Below are 21,337 nucleotides of genomic sequence, written 5' to 3' on the forward strand. Positions count from 1 at the left end.
TGGGGCTGGGAGCTGTAAGTTGGGAGCTGTGTGCTGTGCCGTGTGAGAAGCTGAGAAACCAGATTGCAACTCAAGCTGTGGACTTGGAGGATTGGAGCTGTGTGAGATCACTAGGAGCAGTAGTTGAGGATCAGTGGGTTTCCTACCTGGGGGCAGTGTGTTCATGAGCAGTGAGATATACACCCCTTCCCTTTAGACCTCTCTCCTGCTCTCTTTCTCAAACACTTAGCCTGGGTAGACTGGCTTCACGGGGCTTTCATGTGTTTTAAATGCGATGTTTTAGTCTTTTAGGGGCTGTTAGCTTGACTAACCATCTGGAAGTGTCTGATAGCTTGATCCCAGAGTCGAGAAGCGGCTGAAATCATTTGACCCCGAGCTCGCGCTCTGAAGACAAGAGAGCCTCACTGGCTCGTGCCAGCTGGGCACGCTGAAGATGTGAAAAACCTGCTTTTATTTGATCCCACAATATTGTACTGTCTCCTTTCATTCAGTTTGTAACTTTGTTATCTTTTTGGTGTTTGTCTATCCAGAGTGGACATTTCAGTTCTTCTATACTTCACACCCTCAGCTTCTGGGAGGATTCAGGACTGTACCTGTAGTGTTCTTTGAGCAGCTTCACAATAGTATTACCCTGCTATCATTGGCTCCTTCAACTGGCAAACCTTTGAAAGATACAATAGGCTGAATCGCTCTGTTTTTTTCTTCTTACATCAGACCCAGCAGTCACTGGACAAAGACCTGTATGAAACAGGCTGGTCTGCTTGTATAGTTTAGTTACAAAGACCTGTATGAAATAGGCTGGTCTGCTGGTATTGTTTAGTTACAAAGACCTGTATGAAATAGGCTGGTCTGCTGGTAGTGTTTAGTTACAAAGACCTGTATGAAATAGGCTGGTCTGCTGGTATAGTTTAGTTAAAGCAGCACTGTGTGGTCATTGTTATAGTAGAATATCTTTTATGTGTGTTTAACATTTTCTCCAAAGCTTTTTTATTCACTTCACATTTCCAGAGAGCAGCTGCTGTTGACAGTCCACTTAGTTTATGTTCATTTCAGAAGTAGGTGCAGAACAAATCATTTATTGAAAATTAAAACTGTACAAAACATTTAAAAGAAAAAGTACATGAAAAAAGGTTTGCATTAATTGAAGTACAGAAACATAAAAAAAAACAAATGGTTATTAAAATGGTCCTTCTTTACATTCATGTTTTTGTTTTAATTTAAAACATGATTATAAAGATTGTTCACCTTAAACAGTGCTTTGAATAATAATACACAATAAAATTAATAAACAGTGAACTGCTCCCCCCTCTCTAAACAACCTGATTTAAACCATAAAGAGTCTTTAACAAAACAGTCCTGAAGGTTGTGTGAATAGGGCCCTACATTTCCAATGGAACCACACCAAGTGAAAAGAATTGCTTTCAATCAAGGTCTGCGCAGGTGCAGAGTTTGTCCTGAAGAGGGCGACAAAGGCCAGGATTAAAACACATGCACATGTAACACAATTTGATTGTGATTTACAATATCCATGGAAATGTCTTCTTTCTTGTGATGATATTTCACTCACATTGTTGTTAAAATAAGCAAAAATAAATAAATATCGTGCTTGGTTGGCAGGTGCTTCCATTTTCAAGAGTGCACAAATTATTACTGAGGCTTTTTCACAAGGAACAGTCTCTAAAGTGATGTGACTCTCTCTATGTATGGACCATTCTGACTTGACTGCAGATTTCCACCCAATACAACACAACCTGAAGGAATTAGAGGCTGGTAATCATTGAGGAATGGTCCCGTATCCCTCCAGCACAATTTAAAAAGCACCTTGCAGAATCGTTACCTGCCACGTCCAATCAGTGCCGTGCTGGCTGTCCATGGAGGCCCTACACTATATTGACACTGCTATGGCAGGTGTTTCCATTTTTTTGTACAAATAATGAAAAACCTTTTTCAATAAACAGATTAATTTTTAAATAAAAATAATAAATGACCCAGACAATGAAGTGTAAATCATTTGTGTTTAATGTGATTTGTCCTGATTTGTTTACAGCTAATATACAGTTTTATATTTTCATTCATTGCAGATTTCTTATATCATCTATTCAGTGTTTATAACACATTAGTAAATTCTGTTACTACCCTGTAATACCGTATTACTTCAATTTGGCGCTGCTGCGTTTAATTTAAATTGATCCCAATGACTGCTGTGCTTAAGAGTGCTGCCTCTATACGAGGGTGATCTTTATTAATCTGATTTTCAAACGCTATCAATGTTTTATTACATGACTCGTGACATTTTAGAAGTCACGCGGCTGCTTATTTTCTGTAATACGGTAGCCTACCTGTATGTAGCAGCATGTGTGGCTATGACAGTTACCGAGAGCCTATTAGGTGGGAGTTGAAAGGTCAGGGGAGTACTGTACCAGCGAATCAGGAGTGTGTATTGGTTGTTAAGGGGCAGGACAATGCTGGTGTGGCTCTTGAGTCCAAGAGTGTGACGTAGATGTTCTTTTGCCCAAAAAAATCACCTCAAAATATCAGTTTGATTTCTGTAAAAACTACAATATATCCTACTCGCTTATTTTTTTCTCACTGTGACTTGCGTGTTTGTAATTTCACTGCAAGATAAATCGATACTAAATCTCCTCATAGATAGTAAGCACGTTGTTTCTATTTGTACGGGAATTACAATTGAACTAAAACCCACCGATAGGATCTTCAGAAGCACTGCTGTTCTGGAAGCAGTTTATCTGGGATTTTCTTTCAGAACTGTACTACCATTAAATAAAACGTGTTTACTGTGTGTGTGTGTGTACATTAGTATGTAATGTACGTGCTAGATTGAGGGGGTGTTGCTGTACAGTCAGTGTTGCGCGTTTATTTGTTCACTGTGTGTGTGTGTGTACATTAGTTTGTAATTGACGTGCTGGATTGAGGGGGTGTTGCTGTACAGTCAGTGTTGTGTGTTTATTTGTTCACTGTGTGTGTGTACATTAGTTTGTAATGTACGTGCTAGATTGAGGGGGTGTTGCTGTACAGTCAGTGTTGTGTGTTTATTTGTTCACTGTGTGTGTGTTCATTAGTTTGTAATGTACGTGCTGGATTGAGGGGGTGTTGCTGTACAGTCAGTGTTGTGTGTTTATTTGTTCACTGTGTGTGTGTACATTAGTTTGTAATTGACGTGCTGGATTGAGGGGGTGTTGCTGTACAGTCAGTGTTGTGTGTTTATTTGTTCACTGTGTGTGTGTGCATTAGTTTGTAATGTACGTGCTGGATTGAGGGGGTGTTGCTGTACAGTCAGTGTTGTGTGTTTATTTGTTCACTGTGTGTGTGTACATTAGTTTGTAATTGACGTGCTGGATTGAGGGGGTGTTGCTGTACAGTCAGTGTTGTGTGTTTATTTGTTACCCTAACGTTTCTTTATTGACAGCTGCGTTTATTCAAGGGCGGCCTCTATCACATCTAAATCAGAAACACATTGGCAGTAATAACAAGCAAACGAGTCCCATAGCTTTGCTTAATTGTCACATATTAACAAATAAAATAACCCAAAAGCAGTTATTTTTTATGAAAACATACATCTGGTAGGGGCTGTGTTTCTTAAGTTAGTCATAGTGTTATCAAGTAACATGATGATGTACACAGAATAAAAAAGAAATACGTGAGAGAATGAATGACACGTTATCACTATTGTGTTACTATGCAGAGCAATAACAAACTGCTAGAGAAATTCACTGCTCACGTGTGATAAATACTTACTGTATTTGCTTGGTATTTATCACCTGTGAACCAGTTTAAAAGATGTGGAAATTAAACAGAGATATGGGACTCTTTGGCTTGTTATTACTGTCAATTTGTTCCTGATTTCACAGAGACTTAAAACATTATGTTCATTCCAGGCTGGAGTCAGGTTGAAAGCAGTGCGCAGAATTCCTGCAGGAGTATTAGGTGGGGTAGTACAGTAGAATGCTGTTTCACCTGAGCAACAACGTCATTTCCTTTCTTCCAGGTGACAGCAACGACATCCTGGGGACTGACACCTTCCAGACGACAGAAAAATGCATAATATATAAAAAAAATGCCTAAAAAAATGCACAGACCCGATCACCGCTCGCATCCAGTTCAAGACTCTTATACTCGCCTACAGATGGCTTGACCAGACTGCACCCAGCTACCTCCAGACCCTCATCTCTCCCTACACCCCCACTCGACCTCTCCGCTCCTCCTGCACTAGAAGACTGGCTCTACCTCCGCTACGCTCCCCTGCCTCCCGAGCCCGCTCCTTCTCCACCCTCGCTCCGCAGTGGTGGAATGACCTTCCTACAGATGTCAGGACTGCCCAGTCCCTGACCACCTTCCAGCGCCTCCTCAAGACTCACCTCTTCAGACAGCACCTGTAGAACTCCTCTGTTCTTCCCCTGGGACACTATCACCCTTCCTTAAATGTGCTTTACTTGTTCTTATCTGCCCCCTGTTTTACTGCATTTAATCCTGTACTTTAGAGTACTGTAATCTGTCACAAGTGTTATTTAATCTGTAGTATTTTGCATTTAATCGTATCCTGATGTAACTATCACTGATACTGTTATCTGCTCCGTTATCGAATCGTATTTTGTCACACTTGTACTTGCTAGAACCAAAGTCATTGTATTTTTTATCTTGCTCTTAATTGTATTATTACGTGTACTGTGATTCTTGAAATGTATTTTTGTTTACGACTGTAAGTCGTCCTGGATAAGAGCATCTGCTAAGAAATAAATAATAATAATAATAATAATAATAATAATAATAATAATAATAATAATAATAATAATAATATTTTGCAGTGATTGCAGGGAGAGGGCTGCCTGTATGAACAGAAAATCCATTGAGAATAATGACCTCACACCTTTTCAGCATCTTTGAAGGGCTATTAATTTATCATCTTTAGGTCTAACAGGCTGGAAGTTGGTACAGACTACCCTTGTTTACAGTAGATTGTGCATACCGAATCTCTGACCTGTAGCTTCAGTGGTTTGGCTGTAGGACCCTCCCATAGAACCTGGAAAAAAAAACACTTCCGAAATACTACTCGTTTTCTACCTTTTTTACCCTAATTCAGCAACCCCTTGGCATAGAAACACCATTCAAAGTGTTCTGACATCAGAGTGATGCTCTGAATACGTGTGCCAGATATCAGAAAGATCAACACTGTAATACAAATGTTATCCCAAAAAAGATTGGAAAATACAGACTGCTTTGTTAGGCTTCAAAACGCTATCTATGTATGGTTGCTGAGAGGGTTCTGGACGGTCTAGAAAGCTCAGCAAAGAACCTCTCTTTTATCTGGATGTCAGATTCCAAATATGTCTGATAAGGGTCTGCAAATTTTGGTTCTCTTGCAGCGCCCCCTTGAGTTTGGGGTTTTCTCAATTTTTGACAATCTGTGAGGCATTTTCAATGAAATGTGTGCATTAGAAGATTTACAATCTAAAGTGTTTAGTACCCACTAGTGAGCAGGCACTAAGCCGTCGGTGGAAAAATAAGCCGTTGACCAACAGCTTCCAGTTGTCCTGGGAGAGGCTTGGTTTTAACACCTTTTCTTGGTGGTTGCTCTCCTGGGCGGAGGAATGTTGTCTTTTGTGTGTAATGTTTTGATGGAACAGGTGGCAACTTATTGGTCATGTTACGCTTGTCTTCCAATGCTAAGGCCAAACAATGCAGCACCTGGTCATGGTGCCAAGTAAACAGTCCTTGGCTAAGAGTCACCTTACATGCTGTCAAAATGTGCCTTAATGTTGCAGGTGATGAACACAAAGGACATAAGGGATCCTCTTCTACCTAGAGGTTTAGGTTCTGTGGTGATGGGAGAACATCATATGTTGACCTGATGAGGAAACTGATCCTGCAGTGTTCCATTGACCATAGGTCTTGCCAGCCAATCTTGCGTTGTTCCACATTCTCCCATCTCATCCATTCTCCCTGCTTGGCCTGGGAAATGGCCTTTATGCACCTTATCCTCTCCTCCTGCTTTTGCAGCTCATTGACTACCAGCTTCCTCCGTTGAGCGGGGGCTGCCTTGAGCCATGTAGGAGGAGCTGAACTGAGACCAAGAACCCCTCTTCTATGCTGAACTTGCCCCATGATATCACCGATTCGAAGGGCAGCCTTTGCATAATAAGCAGAAAACATCTGTTTATTAGACTGGTTATGATTTACAGATGTAGCTTAGTACTGTATTATTCGTTTGTCCCTTAATTAACCTGTTTCCTAGACAGAACAAGATTAGGCACATCCAACAGGACCACACACACAGCTACTCCTACCGTTGTGCACAGCATCATTACTGTAGTAACTTCAGTATTCCAAAAGATCATTAAAAACAACTATAAAACAAAACATAAACCTCGAAATTAAACCTAACACACGTGATCCATGCAGAAACCCTTACTCTTTAAGAAATGTGAGCCAGGAAGTAAAATACAGGAAAACAGCACCTCCCTGCACAGGTTATGTAAATGTCCGGTTTCAATCCAGCGAGGGGCGGGAGTTTTCAAGCAGCACTACACTCACGCACAGGACAACAAATTGACAGCTCTCCCAGAAGCTTCCAGCAGGGGGCATGTTCAATACTGTATTATCTAAACACTTTAGATTGTAAATCTTCTAATACGTACATTTCATTGAAAATGCCTCACAGATTGTCAAAAATTGAGAAAACTCCAAACTCAAGGGGGCGCTGCAAGAGAACCAAAATTTGCAGACCCTTATTAGACATATTTGGAATCTGACATCCAGATAAAAGAGAGGTTCTTTGCTGAGCTTTCTAGACCGTCCAGAACTCTCTCAGCAACCATACATAGATAGTGTTTTGAAGCCTAACAAAGTAGTCTGTATTTTCCAATTTTTTTGGGGATAACATTTGTATTACAGTATTGATCTTTCTGATATCTGGCACACGTATTCAGAGCATCATTCTGATGTCAGAACACTTTGAATGGTGTTTCTATGCCAAGGGGTTGCTGAATTAAGGTAAAGAAGGTAGAAAACGAGTAGTATTTCATAAGAGTTTTTTTTCAAGGTTCTATGGGAGGGTCCTACAGCCAAACCATTGAAGCTACAGGTCAGAGATTCGGTATGCACAATCTACTGTACACAAGGGTAGTCTGTACCAACTTCCATTCTGTTAGACCTAAAGATGATAAATTAATAGCCCTCCAAAAATGCTGAAAAGGTGTGTGGTCATTATTCTCAATGGATTTCAGCATCTGGTCGATATGGATTAGCAAATATGACCCTCTGTCCTGTTTATTACGTCACTAATAAATCAAAATATTTTAAGCGTGTAAACTGTTGTCCTGGAAACAATGCACGATAGCAGGACTAACTAATAATAATAACAAACCTGGGGGGCTTCAAATGGATGTTTGAAACATGCAAGTCTCTGTTCATACAGGCAGCCCTCTCCCTGCATTCACTGCAAAATAATATTATTATTATTTATTTCTTAGCAGACGCCCTTATCCAGGACGACTTACAGTCATAAACAAAAATACATTTCAAGAATCACAGTACAAGTATTAATATAATTAAGAGCAAGATAAATACAATGACTTTGGTTCAAGCAAGTACAAGTGTGACAAAATACGATTCAATATCAGAGCAGATAACAGTGTCAGTGATAGTTACATCAGGATATAATTAAATACAAAATACTACAGATTAAATAACACTTGACAGATTACAGTACTCTAAAGTACAGGATTAAATGCAGTAAAATAGGGGCAGATAAGAGCAAGTAAATCGCATTAAGGAAGGTGATAAAGTGATCAGAGGGAAAAAACAGAGGAGTTCTACAGGTGCTTTCTGAAGAGGTGAGTCTTGAGGAGGCGCTGGAAGGTGGTCAGGGACTGGGCAGTCCTGACATCTGTAGGAAGGTCGTTCCACCACTGCGGAGAGAGGGTGGAGAAGGAGCGGGCTCGGGAGGCAGGGGAGCGTAAAGGAGGTAGAGCCAGTCTTCTAGTGCAGGAGGAGCGGAGAGGTCGAGTGGGGGTGTAGGGAGAGATGAGGGTGTGGAGGTAGCTGGGTGCAGTCTGGTCAGTATTAGACTTGCATTGTTATGTCTACATGGTAACACAGACATACTGGTCTCGTATGGGAACTCCCTTCTTCTTATTGTCGTTTCTGCCAAGTTACAAGTGCTGCTACATTTGTAAGCAATCGATGTAAAGTTTCCAGTTGGGTAGCTCTCGCAGATGAGGTGTGCTTTTAAGGATCTGGCCGGGGATTTCCTCACTGGGACACTGGGGAGCTCATATTATTTATTTTCTTAGCAGACGCCCTTACCCAGGGCGACTTAGAGTTGTGATTGTATTTTGTAATTTGTGTTTTGTGACTGTATTTTTTATTAATATTGTGTTTAAAATACAGGGATAATCACAAAATATACAGTTTTCTATATGCTTTCACATAAAATATATAATATATCTCATCATGATGGGATTATGATCTTAATGTCATCAACAACATATAATGTCAATCATTTATTTCCTCATTAATAACATAGTTTTGTGGGAGGTTGATTAATGCATTTAAACACAATGACGTTAATTCAGCACTCTCCACACTGAAAGACGCTGTGATGCATTTCCTAATGCAGTCCGGTATTTCAGTAAGTCAAAAAAATAACTACAAACGGGGGTAGCATACTTGAGACTAGTTTACAAAATGTTTTCACAGCTGTGCAACGGCGTGTGTGCGGCTGATAGAAGATTTCTGGGTGCGTTCACGGGGATCATTCAGAGCAGATTCTGTGCAGACTCTGACCGATTTATCCAATGCGTGCGTTCACAGAGCTCATTCTTAAAAGATCATTGGTTAAACTGGTCAGAGTCTGCACAGAATCTGCATTTAACTTGTTAAAACCCCAGCCCCTCACAGGCAATTTCCGCCTGGGGGGCTGTGCCCTTAAATAAATCACAATATCTTCTAAAGTATAGACAGCACAGGCATGGTTCAGGGCTTGAATTCAAGGTAACCCCTTGGGCATCAGGACTAAAACCTCAGGTGTGATAAGTCTTATTCAGTACCACACTGGAAGGAGATATCCAGAAAAAATACATAAAAAAACAACAAACGCTTTTCATTTTTTTATGTTCTATAGTCATTTTTTCAACTTGTAGCATATGAAAAGAGCCAGATTTTTTTCCAGTGCTTCACCAACATGTCTACTATACTGGGTAAATTTGGAACTGTTTGAACAAAGGGATCAAATTCTACAGGAGTTTTTACAAAGCTAAGCCCAATGGTCCCCAAACATCTCCAAAAATGAACATTGTGTAAATCTTTATGTCCAGTGATACACTAGTTTCTTGAGCAAGTTCTAAAGGGATGTGAACTTCTGGCACCTCACATGCTATCCATTGCCACATGAATTAGATTTTGTAATCCTCTTTTTTTTTTTTTGTCCAATATTTCATTCAAAAGCTGGCCTTTTTGGAGAGCTTTGTGGTGCCCGAAATGTATCCATGATGAGTATTCATGACAAATCCTCTCAATCCATATGCCACAACTGTCAGGCACATTGCTCTCACATAACTGTCTGTTTGTGCAGGAGAATGTTGCTACTAAGACTTTTCTGAAGCTCTGAATTTTCAGTACTTGATTCTGTATTTTTGTTACTCACTTGAAAGTATGTAAATGTCAAGAAGCAAAATAACAAAGGGATTTTTTTTTTTTCAAAAAAAAGTGTTTACTTCAAATCAAATATTTTCTTTTTCAAACAATGAATACAACTGAACAAAAACCTAATAACACCACGAACTGTACAAAATGAACAAATGAACTACTTACATCCACAAAGTGCTAAAACCTGAAAAAAACAAACATGAACTGTACAAAATGAACAAATGAACTACTTACATCCACAAAGTGCTAAAACCTGAAAAAAACAAACATGAACTGTACAAAATGAACAAATGAACTACTTACATCCCTAAGCTGCTATAAAGTCTTTTTTTTTCCTAACGCATGTGCCATTTCTTGAAGCAGTTTCTGTCCACAATGACACATAATGGCACATCACAGGCTTCGCATTTCCAGGGCGTTTTGTTCCTGAGTTTCCCTTCATTGCACAAAGCACAGTGTCTACGCCCGAAGGAGGTCTTCATGGAGGGGTCGAGTTCCTTGCCCTCTGTAATGGCTACAGGGACACAGAGTTTACCTGTACTCACACTGGCCTCCTGCTCCACAAGCCCGATGTCCACCAGCTGCTTGCATAGCTCCTCTCTAAACGTTTTCTGTGAAAGTGCCTTTGTAGTTTGAGCCTGTGCCAATTCCTTATGAAGCAAAAAACTGTTGACAACAGCAATGTCAATGAAATGATAAAAAATTTTCTTGTACCACTTTTGGGTTTTCTGTGCCATGTTGTAGTATTTTATAAGGGCATCTGACAAATCCACTCCTCCCATGTGCTGATTGTAGGCCTTTACAGGAGTAGGAACAGGAACATTCCGCATTCCCCATGTCCCATCTTCATTCCTTACCCGTCTCTGGACTTTGTCTCCTGTGTACACTTTATGAATGGAACTGCACATCGTCACTTCACGTGTATCCATCCACTTGGTGTAGAGCAGTTTGTCACTTCGTATCCAGCGAATTGTCCCCCTATCAGCTTTTTTAGGGAGGGCGTTTTCTTTTGTCTGTGGGAAGCCCTGAAGAGTTTCTCTAATGGTCCCACATGCTCCAAATTTGAGCTTGTAAAGGTCCCGAAACAGTGTTGTGCTGGTGTAGAAATTGTCAACATACACATGGTACCCTGTGCCTAAGTATGACACCTTTATGAGGTTCATAACGGAGTCATAACTCAGTCCTTTCCCAGAATCTGATTTGGATTTTCCTGTGTAGATGTTGAAATCACATGTGTACCCGTTGTGGGCATCAGCCAGCACGAACAGCTTGAAGCCCCATTTTATCGGCTTTGCTTTCATGTACTGCTTGAACCCGATCCTGGCTTTTGAGGCCACCATGCGTTCATCAATTGAAAGGTTCTGTCGGGGGTGGTAGTATGCCTTGCAGGACAGGAGGAGGGAATCCAAGAGGGGTCTGAGACGGAAGAGGCGATCGTGTTGTGGAGTTCCTTTCTTCTGATCATTCTCTTTATCTTCCTCTGGGTCACTTATGTGCAGAGTCCAAGCGATGGCTTCATATCTCTTCCTGGACATCACAGTGTGACAGAATGGGATTCCATAAGGCCTACGTGGACTCCAGTAATCCCTCACGGTGTGAGTTGTCAGTAGCCCCATGAAAATTAGGATTCCTAAAAACTGGTAGAGCTCCTTGATTGAAACTGGATCCCACTGGTATTTTTTCCCCTGGGCCTGCTGCTTTTTTCCATTTTTATTTGTGTTTGTACACAAAGACTGAACGACGTTCATGCTGAAGTAAAGCTGGAAGAGGTCTAGCGGGGAATACTTTTTTGAAGTATCCAGTTGTGCTCCAGGTGCTCGTGCAGGACAGAAGCGGTGCTGCACAGGTTCGACGTCGTCCTCAGTTACAAATTTCCACCTCTCCTCAGGGTCTGAGGTTGTGGGGGTGGGGGTGGGGGTGGGAGTGCTTGCCTGCCTGCTCTCAACTGGTCTTGCAGGCATGCTTGAGGTGATAAAAGGGAGAGGGGTGGGAATGGATCGTCTCCTTTTCTGCTGAGAAACATCAAAACTCTCACTTGTTGAGGGGGGAGGGTTTTCTTCAGTGTCCACACTGAAAATAAAAAGTGAAATGAATTGAAAATTAGAATAACATTTCCATTATCAATATCAGTGAGCAACAGATTCAAGCACAGTATTTGCCCTGCTGAGAGGTGAACATTGATTACTGGATAAAGGTGTCTGCTAAATGTCTACAATAATAATACTAATAATAATGAGATTGCAGAGAACTTGGCTGCTCTCAAATCAAGCTGCCAGACTAAAAACACCTCAGTTCCTTTCATCTTTACTTTGATTGGCAAACAATGGAACTGAGTGAGTGATTGTTGAGGCAGTCAGAGAGCTTATCTTGAAAGGCTAAGAAAATCTACACTGTCTCTAGGTGAGTAACATCACTCCTTGTAATCATGGAATTATAAAAAAACAAAGTTTGCTAAACACTCCCATGCAATAAATCAGTGAACAGCAATGAGAAAATAATAAAGACGCTCAGGAAGCAACTATTATTTCTTACATCTTTTATTGCATGTACAGATCAGAGGCTGTATAGAGCAGCACAGCACAGATGAGACATGGTGTTGCTAAAAAATTGTTAAAAAAAAACGTTATTTCTATGTGTCCCTTGAGAGTCAAATGGTTGCATTTTCTAATAACATACTTACAGTAAAAAATGCATATTGAAAATGATGCATCATAATAATAATAATAATAATAATAATAATAATAATAATAATAATAATAATAATAATAAAATGTAGTGTGGATCCATTATACTTACAAATCCTGAAGAGGATCCAATCCATCTTCAAATGCTGCTTCAGACATTGAATCAGCGCTCTCCAACCCAGAAAGTTGATCACTTTCGCCGTCACTTTCACTACTATCCATCTCCTCCAAATCTTCAGAAAGACTGAATCGACTTTGTTCGGGATGCTTTGGAACACTGCTCCACATTTTGTTCGATTTTACAAATTTTACAAATTGAAAAATTATCAGAAAATGTTAAGAAACCGTGATCCGTTGTGCGTAATGCAGCGCGCTTGCTTGCAATAGATGTGGCTCTGTTTACTTCGCACATCGATTGCTCTGTAATGGATTGGGCTACAAACAAAGTCAAGGTATGATTGGACAGCTTGTGACCTCCCCTCCAACGTGATCAGGGAGATTTTACCGTCATCAGATAGTTGTAAGACCAGAGCAGCAAAACGCACAGCTAGTCGATCGCAGTAGTTTTTGAAGCATGGGGTATTAGGCACATTGCCAAGGGGATATCTCAGCGGTGAAATGACGGATTCGAAAAATTCCTTCGCTGTTTGAGGGTAGGAAAACAACGATTTTGATATTGAGTCAGCTTTTTTTCTCTTTTGCTTTTGTAATAATATTACAAATGATTTATGAAATATAATGTGTAATTGCAGTACCATGTTGTATGAATACATTCATTTTAATACACTTACAGTGTGTGTGTGAGTTAATTCAAAACTAAATTTAATGTACAAATGAATAAAATATCTAACTTGTGTATTTTGTGTTGAATGTGCTGCCCTTCTCTCTTTTAGTATTGGCCCTTCATTTCCTTAAAAAAAATGAAAAAATATATGAAGCATCTTTATTAAATTAATTTAGTTTGATGTATTATGTGCTTGTGAATATGTTATAAGGGATTCTAAAAATGGGCATGATTGGCAGGCATGTATTATAATCAGCTTATTAAAAGTTTACATTTTTCCACCTACATTCTCAAAATGGAAAATATGGTAATATATACATTTATTTTTCAATACTTCAAATGCCATTTGCACAGCTAAACATCAAAAAAGTACTTCCTACAAGTTATACCTGCAAAAAAAAAAAATTGTGTAATTCAACTTAAAGGGTATACCAGGGAGGTTTGGGAAAATATATAAATATTACTACTTACAAATGAATTTCCTCATTTGAGTTAAAGGGTTAAAGGATTTTTTTGTGTGTCACATGTTCCCATGTGTTGCAACAACTGCTATAGTAAAGTGTGTGTGTGTTGTGTTCATTATTATTTTTTAAATCTTGACCGTTTTCACTTTTAAATTGCAGTATTCCCTGGCTGTTTCCAGGATAACGCAACAATGTCTTATCATTCAATTTTCAGAACTACATTTCCCATCATCCTATTGGTCACTGGTAAATCTACCTGTTACGATGTGAGCAGGAGGATCATGGGAAATGTAGTTGAGCAGGCACATGTGCGCTCCCATGTGAAGCCATCTTGGAAACAGAATGCAATTTAAACAAAAAAGTGATCAAAATTAAATAAAAAAAAAACAATAGACTCACCATACTTTAGCAGCTGCAGCAACACATGAGGACACGTGACACTAAAAACATCCTTTGTTAGCCTTTAAGATCCATGGCTGTTTTTGTCTATTTTACCTTTCTGGAGCTTCATTTTGAATTATTTAAGAACAGGCTTCTCTAGTCCAGTTTCGGAATGTGTCTGGAATTATCAGCGGTTTTGAGGGAACTTGCCAATTTGAGGAAAATAAAAACAATAGTATATAGTTTTAAAAGTAAATTAAACGTATAAAATAATATTAATTTAATTTAAAAAAATCTTAACTCAAATGAGGAAACTGATTTGTAAGTAGTGTTTACATGTTCCCAGAAATTTCAAGTATACCTTTAACCTTCAATATAATACTTGTGAGTATGATAACACACACTGTTTATTATAAAACATACTTTTCAATTCAATGAAACAAGTTAAGATATATTTCAATTCTGAATTTGTAGATGAGAGACAAGCCTGACCTATGCAGGTGGACCAAGGCAGTGATATTTTGAAATTTACCTATTTTCCAGAACATTCCAGATAGATTCAGTGCTGAGTAAACTTGGAGTAACTTCTAGAACTTTCTAGAACTTTCCAGTAATATAAATAGTAGTATAAATACAGGGGCCTTAAGCCCACCAGTTCAGTTTAGTTCCAGCTGCTTTTTCCAGCTTCTTCACCCATCAAGATGGGCTCTGCTTCTGCCACAATGTGACCAGTCTGTTTGAGGCAATCGGAATCGCCTGTAACCAGAATGAGTGGCGCCTCTTCATTGACAGCTCATCCAGGAGCCTCAAAGCCGTGCTGCTCCATAATGGTAACAAGTACCCGTCTCTTCCCCTGGCTCACTCGGTGCACCTCAAAGAGGATTACAACAGCATCAAGACCTTGCTGGACGCCTTGAAGTATGATGAGTACGGCTGGGAGGTCATAGGAGACTTCAAAATGGTGGCATTCTTGATGGGTCTCCAAGGCGGTTTTACCAAGTTTCCCTGCTATCTTTGCCTTTGGGACAGCAGGGACACCAAGGCGCACTACCACAGGCGGGACTGGCCACAGCGGACCGAGTTCTCTGTGGGGAGGAACAACGTCAAGTGGGAGCCACTGGTGGACCCCCGGAAGGTGCTGATGCCACCACTGCACATCAAATTGGGCCTTATGAAACAATTTGTCAGAGCTCTAAATAAGGAGTCGGCAGCCCTCAACTACCTTCAAGACTTCTTCCCTAAGCTGTCTGAGGCAAAGGTCAAAGCCGGTGTCTTCGTCGGACCACAGATAAAGAAGATTCTGGAGTGCAATGAATTCCCCAAGAAGCTCACTAGTAAGGAGAAAGCGGCTTGGAACAGCTTTGTCGCAGTGGTTCGGGGCTTCCTGGGCAATCACAAGGCCGAAAACTATGTGGAGCTGGTTGAGACTCTGGTGAAGAACTACGGCACAATGGGCTGTAGGATGTCCCTCAAAGTCCATATCCTTGATGCTCATCTTGATAAATTCAAGGAGAACATGGGAGCGTACTCGGAGGAGCAAGGCGAGCGCTTCCACCAGGATATACTGGACTTTGAACGCCGCTACCAAGGACAGTATAACGAGAACATGATGGGAAACTACATTTGGGGGCTGATTCGTGAAAGTGATTTACAGTATAATCGTAAATCTTGAAAAACTACTCACTTCTAAATCTTTTGTAGTCATTTTTGTATTACTTTAGTATAAATACATGTTAATTTGGATTTATATGTTGTTTTTTTCTGACTTTATGTGAACGAAAAGACACAAATTCGCCCATTTTCTCATTAAAATAGGTAAATTTCAAAATATCACTGTCCTGGTCACAGAAGCAAAGTTTGTGGGGAATAATAGTCATTTTCTATACATTTGAGGCATAAGCAATTAGGAAATAACACTTACTACCCAGGAACAAAAATTGTGTTACATAGTGTTATTTACAGCACTGTTTAAGCCTTCATTGATAAGGAGTCCCTATTGTAACAGCTTGTTAGTGTTCCTCAGTGTTTATATTGTTACAGGTGAAACAGAGCGAGGAGGTGTTGATATTGGGGAGGGGGGGGGGAGTCATATAATAGAATCTCTTGTAACGTGTGAATCTCGTGTGAAATCAACAGAAATGCATTCTTGTGTCCCGAGCGATTACCTGGTGAGATCAGCAGGGTCATTGCATTCGGTGCATTCCATGTTAACTGAACAGGACAACATGAATAAGAACAATTCACTTTGAATCGTTTTTTGTTTCTTATTTCTATTTATTCAAGTTTGTGCACAGACTATGCATTACATTTAATTTGGGGTTTTTACATTACTGTATATGTACAGTCAATTATAGATATAACAGAACATATGACAGCTGACTAGAAAATATCGAGCAAATAAACAATTCACTTTTAGTTGCTTTTATTTCATAATTGTCAAAGCAAACGCTCCTGAGTCGAGTGTACATTTCAATTACTCAGCTGTAGGTACAATATAGATATATTAGTATTACAACATTGTTATATAGTATATAGCATTTACACAATATAGATATAATATACAGCATGTTAAAGCTGTCTAGAATCTATGAAGCCATCAAACAAATGATTGAAGTAGAAAAGCCTTTTCTACAGTCTTTTTTAACCTGAAACCTGAATTGAAGTGAATACCTATACAAGTCAAAGACATACAACTATTCCACTTTATTACTTGCTAGATTGACAGACGGTGATACGCTGCTCCTTTTAATTGCTTTTAAAAAGAAAAGTCATGAGATGCTTCACAATCCGATTCTCTCTTGGCCCCTGTGGTTCTTATTGTACTGTAGTTGTAGGTGGCTGATTTCACTGCAGTCAGTACTTTGTAAACAGGTGTACTGTAGTTAATTTTGCACGACAGCAAAGCATACACAGTTGGCGTTGTTAGCTTTATCACACAACAAACCTAAGGGCTGAGTTTGGTGCTGCACATTGACCTCATCATCAAAGGATGAGCTATGCCACATACTTTACAACAAGACAAAAAAACACTCTAAATTCAGTAAGTTTGTCATAATTATATACACTGCTGTGCAAAAGTCTTAGACATGTTCTACTCTGATGCATTATGAGCATCAACAATTTACTCAAAGCCTCCACTAGTGTTTTCTACTATTATAATAAGCTTGACTTGCATAAAGAAGGAAAAACATTGAGTGAAATATCTCGTATCACTCGATTTTCAAGGTGTGGTATCCGAAGCATAATCAACAAGCACAGAGAAACATCATCTGTAATTGACAAACCCAGGACTGGAAGACCCAAAAAGCTGTCTAACAAGGATGAGCAATACTTGAAGATAATATCCTTCAGGAATAGAAAGAAGACAAGCGTTGAATTGACAACAGGACTGGCAGAAGGCACAGGTGTCATTGTCCATCCATCAACAGTACAAAGGTCTTGAAATGAGGACCCAAAGTATGTGTTGCAGTAAAATACCTCTGTTAAGAAAGAGGAACCAGACTAAAAGGATAAAATATGTGCAAAAACACAGAAATTGGACTATGGAACAAAGGTCAAAGGTGCTTTGGACTGCTGATGAACTGTTCATTCCACTGCACTTATGTGGAGGATCAGTAATATCACTGTCAGTAACATTTCATTGTTAACTATCTATTTTAAATGAACACACTATTGCTTTATATAAACACATATAAATTAATCTGACTTTCTAAATCAATGTTGATGCTGCAAATGTAATAGAAACACCTTTCACTATTTCTGTGACTTTTAGACTTTCCTGCAGAATGCTTTGTAATGTGTGAGTCTGGGAACATGTCTACTACAGATTTACTGAACTAGTTACAACGTGTAAAGGTCTCATGTGTAACTTTCTTTGGGAATGAAAGACGTTATTAATGGAAGCCCTGGTTTTCTGAGCGTCACTGTGTTTCTAGTGTTTTTGTGATCTCTCGTGCTTACCACAAACATCATTCTTGCTCCCATGTGCCACCGTTAAAATCAGTCCTGTATAGTTTACAGAAAGTATGCCTTTTTTCCAAAGTTGGTTAGGATTATCTGAGAATATGTTGTTGCCCAAAATGCTTGAAATTTGCATTCATATTTTTTATTTAATTTTCTTTTACCGGCCTTATCGTAGATGGTCAACTATGTGAGCTTGCCTCACGCACAGAATTATTGCGCACCACAGGGCTCCCCTGGGTCCTAAACCCTGCTTGGTACAGACAGCTATTGCAGTAACCACAGACCATATATGACTTTTGCAGAAATTAAAGGTTTGCTGACATAACAGGGTTTAACAGTAGTTTTGAGCAAAATACGGGATAAAATCTGTCCCGGGAGTTGTCCGGAAGAAGTGTCCAACAAACGGGAGAGTCCCGGCAAATAAGGGAGAGTTGACAAGTGTGATGTTCATCACAGACACAGACAGTAAAAGCTGTAAGAGTTCAGCATTAGAAGCCTGGTGCAGTTTTCACATCAGTGTGGTCTATGTTATCATCACTGTGTTTTGTACGTCTCTTTTACTGCCTCTGTTCCTACCTCACCTCCTGTCACTGTTCCTAATGTTGCTCCTACTCCTGCTCCTAGTATAGCTCCTATAACCACTCTTGCTACAGCTCCTACTGACCCTGTGATGGCTCCAGCTTTTGCCCCTATTGCTGCCCCTACTGATCCTCCAATAACTACTACTGGTGGCCTTAGATACTGATTTCCAGGTGACTTTTCCTTTTGCCAGCTAAAAACTTTCCCTTCTGCTCCCTCCTTTCTCTCTCCTCTCTCTCATCTCAGCTCCCCCCTTTCTCTCTCTCTCTCTCTCTCTCTCTCTCTCTCTCTCTCACTCTCTCTCTCTCTCTCTCTCACTCTCCTCAGCTCCTCCTCCAGTTCTCTTCTTTTCTCCTTCTCTTTCTTCAGCTCCCTCTCCAGCACTCTGGATTTCTCCCTCTCTCTCCTCAGCTCCAGTTGTAGCTCCAGCTCTCCTGGCCTCTCTAGCAGTTTGCTCTTTTCATTCCCCACCCTGTCAATCTGCTCATCTCTCTTCTTCCTTATCATCACTTCTCTGGCCCTTTCTTCTGCCTCTGAGTACATCTCCATGGTGTAGAAGCCTTCACTTCCCTTCACCATGTTGTCTAACTTGTCCAGGAGCTGTGTGACCTGAGTGTGATCGCTCCTGTTCTTATTGTTGAGAACATGATACCTGTTCCCACATTTCTCAACACGCTGCTGGAGCTCCTCACCGGCTTCCTCAATGTGCTGCTCAATCGTCTTGTCTTCCAGATAATCCCTAAAGGTGAAAAGGATCATCGTGTTCCTCACGCCTCTTTCACCAAACAGCTCCTGGACTTCATCCAAGTCTTTGCAATCCTGTTTAACTAGAGACTTCCACAGTGCAGTGCGGGTGTCAGTCATTTCTTTTGAATGCACCTGTATCAGCAGGAGGAAAGTGTGGGGTCCCGGGGCAGACAGAGAAACACATCTCTTAATCTCAAGCTGGTCTGTTTTAAACAACTCTGGAGTGTCCACCACAGTGACCCGTCTCCCAGCCACTTTTCCTGTTCTCTTCTCACACTCTTTTGTTCTTGCATTGAAGCTGAATCCAGATCTAAACTCCTCTCTGCCCAGGATGGTGTTCCCTGACGCACTCTTCCCAGTCAAGTGTCTCCCAAGCAACACGATCCTCAGCTCAGAGGGGCTGTGCAGCTCTTGAGAAACAGTTTCTTCAGACTATTGTTCTGCAGCCATGATTCCCTCTCCTGTTAAAGAGAAAGAACAGTTTGTTCCTCTTAGAAATGAAAGCTTTCCATGTGAAGCCCTGGATTAGTTTGATCCTCTTGTTGTCGTGCTGTGCTGAAAGAACACTCCCTGTCACACACAGCACTGGCGTGTTCCTGTATGTGTGGAGCTGCTGTACAGAGACACAACTAGCAAGCTCTTCAAACAAATAGTGCACATTAATCAGGAGAATCAGTGAAGTGTCTGAATGTTCGTCAGCAGGTTTGTAGCATTAGCAGTTTGATTTCTTGTTTGCTCTGCCATGTGCTGTGCAGGTGTAACAGTGTCCTAATAAGTTTTCCAGAGAAGCTCAGGACACTCAGAACCAGATTTTCTTTAATAAATGAAAGTTAACTTAAACTGAAATGACAGATGTGTTTCAATCAACTTAGCAACTTTCAAAACATTTCACCATAAATAAACTGTGTCATAAGGTTTACAATAAATACATTTGGACACAAAACACAATAGGGCCTATGTACTAAGCGTTGTGCATTGAGACATATTTACAAAAGGGAAATGCCTAGCTACAGCCTTATCAAGCTTTCAAAAGCACAAGGATTTTATCATTGCACAGCCTCTAAAGATCTGAACTGGAAAGCAAACCTGCGCTGCCCAGTCTCTCACATTGATTTCTAGCTTGTTACTTTACACTGTTTCTCACTGACTCTAAACTTGTTATAAGTGTCCTGCTATACAGCACAACATTAAGTGAACCTAGTTTACAGAAACGAAGATCTAAAGAAATGACTCACCAGGGTCTGAACTGGCGGCCGACATCTCTCACCTTTGAAGAAAATGGGGCTGGAGTCCAAAGGGAACTTGATCTCTACAGTTATTAATTAATATAGTGTCACATCACTATGAACAAAGTCTACTGCCAGTGAGCAAAGTTCACTGCTCTCAAAAGAGCTGACACACTTTAAAAAGAGGACATTAACATTCAGCTGATTGCATCATCAATATGCAGTATTTAATAGCTACCATTAATAGTACTGTAATTTCACTGTTAGTATTGTAGTTGCATTGTAGTTACTATAGGCTGCGATATTCAGAAAGTAATAACATGGCAGTGACCACATTGCAGAACAAGCTGAATGATAACTGAGTTATAATTAAAAGATTGATCTCATTTAAATGGAGAGTATAGCAAGCTGCACAAACACAGACACACCTCAAGACACATCAATAAATGAGATACAGTTCAAAATACAGGTGCAATAATTACATGGTATACTGTAGTTATAATTTACTAATATTTACTGCATGCGCTTCGCACCCGATTCTGTTATTGTAAGGATGGAACTCCATACATTAACAACATGTGGGTTATTTTGGCAATTAAATAATGTAACTAAATAGATTTTGAAGTGTATCCAATACATGTATTACAAAAAACAAACAAAAAAAAAACTCTTTACAATGTGTACCTTCAATCAATCTACAAACTATGCAAATCCAGAGATAAAGGCATTACTTTGGAATAAATCAACACATCTGCACAACAGGCCATCTTTTTTAGCAACTTCAATATCCCTGAAAAACGTGACCAGTTGCAACCAGTTTGCTTGTTGAACCCACAAGACAATTCA

The 21,337-nt window shown here is 40.0% G+C and overlaps 2 protein-coding genes across 2 annotated transcripts; both read right to left on the reverse strand.

Moving 5' to 3' along the window:
* Positions 1–9,998: 9,998 nt before the first annotated feature.
* Positions 9,999–11,411, reverse strand: LOC131723082 (piggyBac transposable element-derived protein 4-like). The gene has a single exon (XM_059016423.1). The coding sequence runs from the start codon at positions 11,409–11,411 to the stop codon at positions 9,999–10,001; it is 1,413 nt and encodes a 470-aa protein (XP_058872406.1).
* Positions 11,412–13,514: 2,103 nt separating this feature from the next.
* LOC131723083 (GTPase IMAP family member 2-like) lies at positions 13,515–19,749 on the reverse strand. The gene is made up of 2 exons (XM_059016424.1): positions 18,837–19,749; positions 13,515–13,520 (listed from the first exon to the last, which is right to left on the reverse strand). Exons 1-2 carry the CDS (start codon positions 19,380–19,382, stop codon positions 13,515–13,517), a joined length of 552 nt encoding a protein of 183 aa, XP_058872407.1. The 5' UTR covers positions 19,383–19,749.
* Between the last annotated feature and the right edge of the window lie 1,588 nt (positions 19,750–21,337).

This window comes from Acipenser ruthenus, chromosome 53 (assembly GCF_902713425.1).
Source record: "Acipenser ruthenus chromosome 53, fAciRut3.2 maternal haplotype, whole genome shotgun sequence".
Lineage (NCBI taxonomy): Eukaryota > Metazoa > Chordata > Actinopteri > Acipenseriformes > Acipenseridae > Acipenser > Acipenser ruthenus.

Excerpts from the sequence above, each read along its gene's own strand:
- LOC131723082 (XM_059016423.1), bottom strand. The coding sequence starts at position 11,411 with ATGAACGTCGTTCAGTCTTTGTGTACAAACACAAATAAAAATGGAAAA.
- LOC131723083 (XM_059016424.1), bottom strand. The coding sequence starts at position 19,382 with ATGACTGACACCCGCACTGCACTGTGGAAGTCTCTAGTTAAACAGGAT.